The sequence below is a fragment of the Macaca thibetana genome, chromosome 10, assembly GCF_024542745.1.
Source record: "Macaca thibetana thibetana isolate TM-01 chromosome 10, ASM2454274v1, whole genome shotgun sequence".
Lineage (NCBI taxonomy): Eukaryota > Metazoa > Chordata > Mammalia > Primates > Cercopithecidae > Macaca > Macaca thibetana.
Window position 1 is genome coordinate 56,461,480 of NC_065587.1, and position 9,947 is coordinate 56,471,426.

At 45.7% G+C, this 9,947-nt stretch overlaps 1 protein-coding gene across 2 annotated transcripts; it reads right to left on the reverse strand.

Annotated features, from left to right (window-relative positions):
- Window positions 1–1,151: 1,151 nt before the first annotated feature.
- Window positions 1,152–8,233, reverse strand: SRSF6 (serine and arginine rich splicing factor 6). Of its 2 annotated transcripts, XM_050806550.1 has the most exons (7): window positions 8,092–8,233; window positions 6,580–7,997; window positions 6,211–6,359; window positions 4,827–4,951; window positions 4,479–4,687; window positions 4,119–4,202; window positions 1,152–4,014 (listed from the first exon to the last, which is right to left on the reverse strand). In XM_050806550.1, exons 2-7 carry the CDS (start codon window positions 6,684–6,686, stop codon window positions 3,657–3,659), a joined length of 1,032 nt encoding a protein of 343 aa, XP_050662507.1. In that variant the 5' UTR covers window positions 6,687–7,997; window positions 8,092–8,233; the 3' UTR covers window positions 1,152–3,656. The 2 variants fall into 2 exon arrangements, with proteins under 2 accessions (XP_050662507.1, XP_050662506.1); XM_050806549.1 differs by having other exon boundaries at window positions 6,580–8,233.
- Window positions 8,234–9,947: the final 1,714 nt, after the last annotated feature.

A 9,947-nucleotide genomic window follows, 5' to 3' on the forward strand; every position in this document is an offset into this window, starting at 1 on the left:
GCCATGGTGTGATCTTGGCTAACTGCAACCTCCACCTCCCGGGTTCAAGCGATTCTCCTGCCCGTCTCTCAGTCTCCTGGTAGTAGGACTGCAGGCACGCACCACCATACCTGGCTAATTTTTGTATTTTTGGTAGAAACAGGGTTTCACCATGTTGGCCAGGCTGGTCTCGAACTCCTGAGCTCAGGTGATCCTCCTGTCTTGGCCTCCCAAAGTGCTGGGATTACAGGCATGAGCCACCACACCCACTCTTCCAATTTTTGAACCATGATTCCTTTCTATTCAAAAGCTACAAAAAGTTAATGACTGTGTTAAGTGCTATACTAGGGGCCATCTGCAGGATTGCTCTAAGATAACAAGGCATATGTAAACAAACTATTTAGGATCTAGGAAGATCAATTGCACAATTGCACTGACTTTCAGTAAACAGATACATACATGTTCGGGATACTAATATATTCAAAATGTGGTCACTGAGGAAACTTAAAGATTAGCATATAAATTTGTAATTACTACACTAGGTGCTCTATTCCAAGAACTCTAAATGTTGAATCCTGAAAGTAATTTTTAAATTCATGCTGATACACAAGTCAAAGGATTATTCATACTGTTGGTTCTGAAAAAAAATTTATCATACATTCATTCAACGGTAACCAGTCAGCCACTGTAAGCCGATCTCTGTATTAGCATATATTAAAACAAACTGCAGACTCAGGGCATGAACACTGAAAACTTAAAAGGTCATTTTTATATAACCATAGAAATCTCTGAGCAGATACAAGTACTGTCAACAGTAGCTGCATTAATAAGCAGATTCCAAGGTATGGTCCAACCATGTATATTTGTAAATAAAATTGTATTTGTTATGGTACTCTCTTGTACTGTTCATATTCTTGACTTTTAGTCTTCACATCCCATGCCATGTTTTATTTCTATTGTTTCAAGGACGACACTGAAGCACAGTGATTAATGACTTGCCCAAGATAAACCATATACTAAACCCCAAACTCACGTTTCTGGGGAAGTGAAAACAAGATCCTGTTCTCATACTCAAGATAGGAATGGCTTTCCCAATGCCAACTCCAATTCAAAAAACCATTTGTTAAGAATCTGGTCCTAAGTGGGCATATGCAATAAACTCAAAACAAGTCTTTCCCTCAGTAAGTATTTTATTGAGATTTAAAGCACAAAATAGGTTAACAAATCGGGAGGAAGGCGGTAACACAGGAATGGGAACGTAAAAGTCAAAGTAGGCAGGACTCAAAACTGGCCATAAAGGCACTACGGCATGTTCATAAACACCATCAAGTGAAAGGGGAATCAAGATGTTTTCACTTCTCTTCTGCTCCACCTTAACACTCTATCTAGCCACTGGTATGGAGCATGTCGTGGACTCATTCTTCCCACAAGTTAGCAAGGGAACTAAACATTTTATCAGTCAACCCTATGCTCATCAAGTGAGCCAATGTTACACAGTGATTTCAGGCATCCAGTGACTTAGAACTACAGGCAAGGATAGGCCCTGACTATTAATAAATTGGTTGTGGCTATTACTAGAAAATTATGGATGCAGGCATTTACCTATACAATGACCTGCTTACTGGGGCAGCTAACAATGTAGTCAAACCAGTCTATCATCATATGATGTCCTATTAACAAGAGAGCCCAGTTGAAGGATGTTTCATATTTTTAGAAAGCCAAATTTCTTACAATATCCTCCCACCCCTCCTTTAAAAAGGCTGTGGTTCAAAAAGCTTTTATGTTCTTTCCCTGAAAACAAGAGAACTTTGGTCAAAGCCAATTTTTAAGAGTCATCACTTCTGCTGAGTAGGCAAAACAATGAACTACAGTAACACACACCACTTTCTTTCCTTAAATTCTGAGATTTATACTGGAAAAATAAACCCATTTCTTTATAAACATCTAATTAAGTATCAAAGAAAATAAGATAATGGAAGAAGCATCTGCCTTTTGGGGCACTATATTCCTAAGGTTGGGCTTTAAGATTTTTTAACAGGAAACCCAGAATTTCTGAAAAACAGGTTTTTTTCACACTACCAAGAACTCACAGCCACTCTGTGAATGCCCTAGATATTTGACTCAAGTTTTTCAACTCTATCTTATTAGACATATTTCTGGATTATTTGAACCTAAAAACCAACCCTAGAATATCATGCTTTCCAGGCACACCTGTGGCACGAGTGGTGTACGACCATGCCCCATCACAATCCAACCCTTAGTACCCTACATTGTGACAGCTCCTGGAAAGGTATTAAAGCTGAGCCAATCAATCTATATTTCGATTTCAGACTAAGATCAATAAATGCTTTTAAATAAAATTACTTTATATAATTAAGTATCTGAATAAAGGAATGTAAGGTTAATTCACTTCTCCAACTGCAATTTCAACTCATCAGGCTTATGGATGTATGGACTAACTGCTAACCTAGTAACTCGTACAAATTTGCAGTATTCAAATTTGGTTTCCACAGTACTCATTACACCTCACTCGTAATAAAGTACAAAAGTTTGGGCTTACCCATTTCACTGTTTTTCAAAGCAAAAATTTACAAGTATGATCTAACCAATTATCACATAATCCCACTAACTACGAAGAGGACTATTGGGTGGAACTTAACTGGCAAGTGACTTTACTAAGTGCCTGTTAAACATAATTATCTTTCAGCATAAAATGCAGTATGTGCTTTTACACTTTGAATAAACTCAAGTTCAGATCAAAAAGAGGCTACTTCCATTTCCACATGACAAACATTAAAGACAACTGAACCACTCTCTAACACTAATTACGCTGACAACTTCCAGAAAGTAGATTATCTAAACAAGATCCCAAGTATTAGGAATTATTTCTTAGAGTTTAAATTTGCCTTTGAAAAAAGTTCCATTACTTAAAATTAATTTAAGCAAAATCATGGAACAGATTGACTAAAAAATACCTTTTATTTTTACTCAACTTGTTAAAGGGGCAGATAAAAGACTTTGGCAAATTTGATTAACAGCACAAAATAATGTTATCCAAACTGAATAATTTATTGCTGATCTGAGGCTTGCCTTGTTTACACTTCAGTAGAATTTACATGTTTCCACAAATGGCAGATGCCAACATTTAAAGGAATTTAATAGTGACCTATTCAATAAGGCAATCATCTTGGTAGCAAAGTTTTATTTAAATCTTACATAACTCAAGCTTTATAAAAAGCCAACATAATTGAAAATTGGGTTCTCCCTCTAAAGTCTTAAGTATTCAAAGCTTGAAACAGTTAATTTAAAAATAAGCAAACAAATAAAACAAAAAAACCCTGCCAGCAGATCCTGCTGAAATACTTAAAAAAAAAAAACAGAAAAAACAAAAAAAAAAACTAAATGAGCTTACTCTTTACAAAAGTTATTTTAGCTCAAAAGCTATAAAATCAAAGTTATCTTAATTCTACAAAGAAGGGACAGGGTGTCTGACTTCATGCCACCATTTCTTTAGAGCCTCATCTTTTTCATCAAATTTGGCCACAAATCAAATTTCTGTGTGCCCCTGTTTTCAGGAGATTGCTCTTGCAGAAGAGGCCAAGTATAAACATGAAAGAGTAACTGCCTAAATAGGAAAGTGTTCCATAATAGTGTGCAAAGAACAAGAGAGTTCTGAGTTAATCTCTGGAACTCGACCTGGACCTTGATCTTGACTTTGAACGAGACCTAGAACGGGATCTTGAAGCTCTTTTTGGTGGAGGGGACACAGAACGGGCCTTTGAGGGTGGAACAGGTAGCGGCGAATTGGAATGGGACTGGCTCCTTGATCTGGATTTTGACTTTATATCACCCTTTCCATTTTCTTTGGGGGATCGGGACCGAGACCTGCTTCGAGATTTCTCATACTCATCCTTAGATCTGCTTCGAGAATGTGAATGGGAGCCCCGATCAGACTTGGGCTTAGATTTGCTCTTTGATCTAGATTTCCTGCCTTTTGATCGAGAACGTGATCGACCTTTGCTCCGCGACCTGGAACTGGACAAGGAAAGACCGATTCTCTCAATACTTTGTAAGAACATACACGTACTCCATAAACAAGTACAGTAATATTCACAATGACTCAACACAACATTATTTACCGGGAGCGACTTTTTGAGATACTTCGAGATCTACTGCGGCTGCTCCTGCGACTCCTACTTCGTGACCGTCTTCTAGATCGAGACCTATTAGGAGAAAAACAATGAAGTCTTAATCTCAATCCATCTTAAATACACCTGTGCCATCTGGCAAAAATAGATAAGCCAAAGAATAATGTTTTTCTTTACTACGAAATTAAATACACCTTCAAAACATCCAGAAAAAAACCCAATGATGCACAGCCAAAACAAACTAAAAGCTGGCTTTAATTCAAGTAGGCAACAATTGAAATTACTCCATTACTTCCCTTTTTTATTGTCAAATATTCTGTTTCCTCCCCACAGTGTCCTTCAACAAGTTACCTGGATCTGCTTCCAGAGTAAGATCGCCTATGGCTTGTGCGTGGCTTATCTTCAATAAGCCTAATATTTCTGCCATTTATTTCTGTGCCATCCAGTTTGTCCAAAGCACGCTTCATGTCAGAGTAGGAGCGAAACTCAATTACACCCTCATTTGTTCGTTCCTTGTGGGCATCCGCATAGGTTACTTCACCTGCTTGTCGCATAAAATCCTGAAATGATAAGATTGGTCTGACTCGGAAATCTTAAAAGATCTATATACTATAATAAATTCCCAGAAATAAGAATGTAAATAAGAGTTTACTTTAAAGCATTAGTCGTATCCTTTGTATCTTGAATTATAGCACATACCTTTAAATCTTGCCAACTGCACCGACTAGAAAGATTTTCTACAATAAGCCTGTATTCTGTACGAACAGGTGGTCCGTATTTGTCTCTGCCAGATGTTCTCCGACTGCTGTATCCACCTCCACCACCTTTATCACATGAAGGGAACAATTAGATGCCTTGTAATGATAAAAACGCATAATGTCTTTGAAAGTTAGTACAAACATATCAACTTTTATTTACTGGAGTAGGACTTTGCTATTATATTGCTAAACCTTCGACACATTTGTGATTTGCCATAAAATTAAATTAAGGGCAAGTCAAATAGACTAAATCCAACTAAACCTCTCCTACAATCTGTTAGAGAGTGACTGCTCCTTTATTCGATTTACCTCGCTAAGTTTTATTTTACAGAACATTGTAAAATATAAAACTTAACTGATTACATGCATTTCTACATTTTACAAAAATGTTTACTAGTTTTACACTAAGTACTTACATCACAGTGTGAGGTTTTTGGTGGTGGTTTGGCCACAAAACACGCAAGGTAACAGTCACCTAGTTCAGATTAACCAGTTTTGTCTAACCCTTGGAATCCTCACCATCACCCTGCGTCTAATGGCAAAAGGCTGCTGTCGTCATGGCTTCCGGTAAGGTCAGCCAAAGGGTCATAGGGCAAGGGTCACACAATGTATGGAAAAGCCAAGGCCAATCAGGAAAGGCAGTCATCTTAGCCTCAGTGGACACAGCCTCAGCCCCATTGGTCACTTTCAAATTGAAACATCAAGGACTTGTTAAAAAGTTTGAATTCAACATGCAACAATTTAAACATCAAACATTTAACATAACCAAAAATCCCCCCAACCTCCTCCCAGTAACATGCCCCAGTTAGTTCAAATACAGCATAAAGCTTATTTAGATGTACTTTGTGGTACAATACCACATTACTTAAAAATAGTACATTCTTCGGCCCCCATCAAGTTCCATAACTTTAAGACCTATACTTTAAGCTCCTCCCTTCCCCGTCCCCCGCCCCCCTACCCCACCTCCACCCCAGCCTGCCCCCGAACCTCTAACTAATGCACTGATAGGTAAGTAAGGAGAATACAACAAATACAGCCACTCCTTACTTCCTCTGTGGTTAGAACCTGTGACAGTGCTGACAAGGGGCCAGAAGAAGCCACCCCCCGCCCAACTTCGCAAATAAAACCAAACACCCAAACCCAATCCCCGCGCTCCGGCGTCCCATGGCTGCCCCGGGCAGACATGAAGGCAGCGGGGCTCGGGGACACCCGAGTCAAACGACCCCCAGCCCTCGCGCCTGCCCGGGCTGGGAGGCCCCAACCCACCCACCCCCGCCCGCCCCCAGGGTCCCCAAGGGCGCGGAGCGCGCGGGGGTGGGACTCACTGCGGCTTCCGTAGCTGTAGCCGTCGCGATCGCGACGCGGGCCCCTGGCGTGCTCTACGATCACGCGCTCCCCGCAGAGCTCCTTGCCGTTCAGCTCGTAAACGGCGTCGTCGGCGTCGCGGGAGTCCTCGAACTCCACGAAGCCGTACCTGGGGGCGGTGCCAGGGCCGGACAACAGCGGGGGCGTCGTTAGCCAGGGCGCGCCCGTGCGCGCGCCCGCACCCCTCAGCGCGCCCCCGCGACGCCGCGCCGTCGCCATCTTGGAGGCCCTGCCACGCGGCGCCGCGGCCTTGGCCGCCTTTTTCCTTGGAGAGTTCCCGCCGCCACCAGGCCTGGGACGCTGGGCGCGGGCGCCCAGGCTCGACTCACCCATTTTTGAGGTCTACTTCGAGGAGGCGGCCATAGCCACTGAAAAAGCGCTGGATGTCCTTCTCCCGGACGTTGTAGCTCAGGCGTCCTATGTAGACGCGCGGCATGTCCGTGGCGGGCGGGGGCCCAAGGGCTGGTTGTCGAACGGCGGACCGCAAGCCAGTAGCCGCGGTGCGGGTGCGGGGACGGCAAGAGCCCGAACACGCGCCTCACACCACAGCGGCGGCCGAGTCCAGCCACACAATGATGCGCGCGCGCGCCAGGCTTACGCTATATGGGCGGCCAGTGGGGCGGGGCCTGGCGCGTGACGTCAGCGCGCAGCGGCACGTCCGTCCCCAGTCGGCCCTGGGCTAAATGGTGACTGGCGAGTCAGCTGCCCGCGACGTTTCGGTGTAGTGCGGTCTTGCTCGCTTCTAGGATTTTTCTCCAGCCCTCCCCACCGTCTTTGAAAACACAGTGTCTCTAATGCAGCCGCAGAATTGTTTTCTAATTTGTACCTTTTATAAAACTGCGCGATCGATCTCTTTGGGGTTGAAGCTCGGGAGGCGGGCTGAGAGAATCCCCGTTTTTCATTGGTTCTTGAGGTGGTTATAATGGGTCGCCGCGGTCTCTGATTGGTGGGTTAAAACGAGGCTGCCTGTTTCCCCCAGCGATTGGTTGGTGCTCGTTTTGGTGGGGACCGCGCTCTCGGACCCAGTCGCTGGTCCGGTTTCGCAGAATCCGAGGATCACGCGCTGAGGTCTTGCTGACCGGGCGGGGGTCGCGTTGCGAGCTTGCAGAGCCGCCATCAGCCTCTCCGAGTCTCACTCGCAGCCTTCTTCAGTCTTGGCCTCCCCGGACGTTCCCCTCTCCCTCCATGGGTCTTTCTTGGAGCCCTGTCAACTTGACTCACTTGTGGATTGGGGTGTCCGTGGGAATCCTACGCTCACTGTAGGTGCTCAAAAGGGAGCGCGGGGGAGACCCCGCAGCCCTCCTACAGCGATGAACAATTTTTTTTCTCCCGTATAAAGTCCTTTGTCCCAATACTATCATTTCTTCCATTGACTTGAAAGTGCCTTATTTTGTGAGTTTATCAAGGGAGATGCTATTTAAAGCTGGAGAACCAGATGAAAACCTGTGGTTTAAGTTTAGGTGGGGAGCGGAAGACCCAGGCCAACGCCTGGGGTACTCTGAAATTTAAGTACAGGAAAGGAGACTGACGGAAAGGAGTGACTAGGGAGGTAGGGAGAAGACCAGGAGAGTAGGGTGTCACCGAAGCAAAAAAAAAAAAAAAAAAAAAAAAAAGGGAAGGGATATCACTGAGATAACATCAGCTCTTTAGATATTTTTGTATACCTGCTCTGAGTGGTGCAACCTCAATATCCTTCAGCTCCCGGTTGAAAAAGGGGGGTTTTGTCCTCCTGGAGCTATTTGGAAGTCTGGAGGGAAACGTTGTTGTTGTCACGACTGGGGGAGGTAGAGGCCATGCTTAAAGTTAGATAAACAAAAAATACGAGTCTGTAATCCCCACACCTTGGGAAGCCGAGGCAAGAGGATCTCTTGAGCCCAGGAGTTGAAGGCTGCAGTGAGCTACCATCACGCCACTGCACTACAGCCTGGGTGACAAAGCAAGACTCCAACTCCCTTGAAACATAAGACGCCCACGCCCACGCCCACGCCCACGCCCACGCCCACGCCCACGCCCACGCCCACGCCCACGCCCACGCCCACGCCCACGCCCACGCCCACGCCGCGGAAGGCCACCCCAGCAGGTTGCTGCTACGAGCGCCTGCTGGCCAGCTTTTATTCCCTTCTTTGGCCCCACCCACATCCTGCTGATTGGTCCATTTTACAGAGCGCTCATTGGTCCATTTTACAGAATGCTGATTGGTCCATTTTTACAGAGTGCCGATTGGTACGTTTACCAACCTTTAGCTAGACACAGAGTGCTGATTGGTGTGTTTACAATCCTTTAGCTAGACAGAAAAGTTCTCCAAGTCCCCACCTAACCCAGAAGCCCCACCAGCTTCACCTCTGGGTAGGCAGAATGAGGGTTCCCCCTAATCCTAATCCCTGAAATCTGTGAAGATGTTACTTTATATGTCAAAAGGGACTTTGCAGATCTGGTTAAGTTGAGCATCTTGAGATGCAGAGATGCCTCGGGATTATCTGGGTGGGCCCAATGTGGTCATAAGGGTGCTTACAAGAGGGGGACCGGAGAGCCACAGTCAGAGAAGCAGATGTGACAAAGGAGGCTGGGATTGGGGTCGGAGTGATTGACTGTAAGGAAGTCACAACCGAAGTTAATGGCTTTGAAGATGGAGGAAGGAATCATAAACCAAAGAGTGCCAGTAGCCTCTGGAAGCTGGAAGACAGGAGGGAACAGATTCTCCCCTAAAGCCTCCTGAAAGAATGCAGCCCAGGCCAGGCGCTGTGGCTCACACCTGTGCAATCTCGGCTCACTGCAACCTCCGCCTCCTGGGTTCGAGTGGTTCTCCTGCCTCGCCTCCCGAGTAGCTGGGGTTACAGGCATGCGCCACCACGCCCAGCTAATTTTGTATTTTTAGTAGAGACGGGGTTTCACCATGTTAGTCAGGCTGGTCTCATCTCGAACTCCCAACCTCAGGTGATCCACCCGCCTCGGTCTCCCAAAGGCGTGAGCCACCGCGCCCAGCCCAACACCAGCTCTTTAGATATTTTTGTATTCCTGTTCAGTTTTGAGTGGTGCAACCTCAATATCCTTCAGCTTCGGGTTGAAAAAGCGGCGGGAGGCCGGGCATGGTGGCTCAAGCCTGTAATCCCAGCACTTTGGGAGGCCGAGGCGGGTGGATCACGAGGTCAGGAGATCGAGACCATCCCTGGCTAACATGGTGAAACCCTGTCTCTACTAAAAATACAAAAAAAAACTAGCCGGGCGTGGTGGCGGGCGCCTGTAGTCCCAGCTACTCGGGAGGCTGAGGCAGGAGAATGGCGTGAACCCAGGAGGCGGAGCTTGCAGTGAGCCGAGATCGCGCCACTGCACCCCAGCCTGGGCGACACAGCGAGACTCTGTCTCAAAAAAAAAAAAAAAAAAAAAAAGAAAAAGAAAAAGCGGCGGGGCGGGGGGGAGCGGGTTGCCCTCCTGGAGCTATTTGGCAGTCTGGAGGGAAACGTTGTTTGTCACGACTGGGGGAGGTAGAGACCGTGCTTAAAGTTAGATAAATAAAATATATGAGTCTGTAATCCCTGCACCTTGGGAAACGGAGGCAGGAATATCTCTTGAGCCCAGGAGTTCGAGGTTGCAGTAAGCTATGATCATGCCACTGCACTGCAGCCTGTGTGAAAAAGCAAGACTGACTCAAAGAAAGAAAGAAAAGCAAGGAGCAAGGCATGGTAGCTCATGCCTGTAA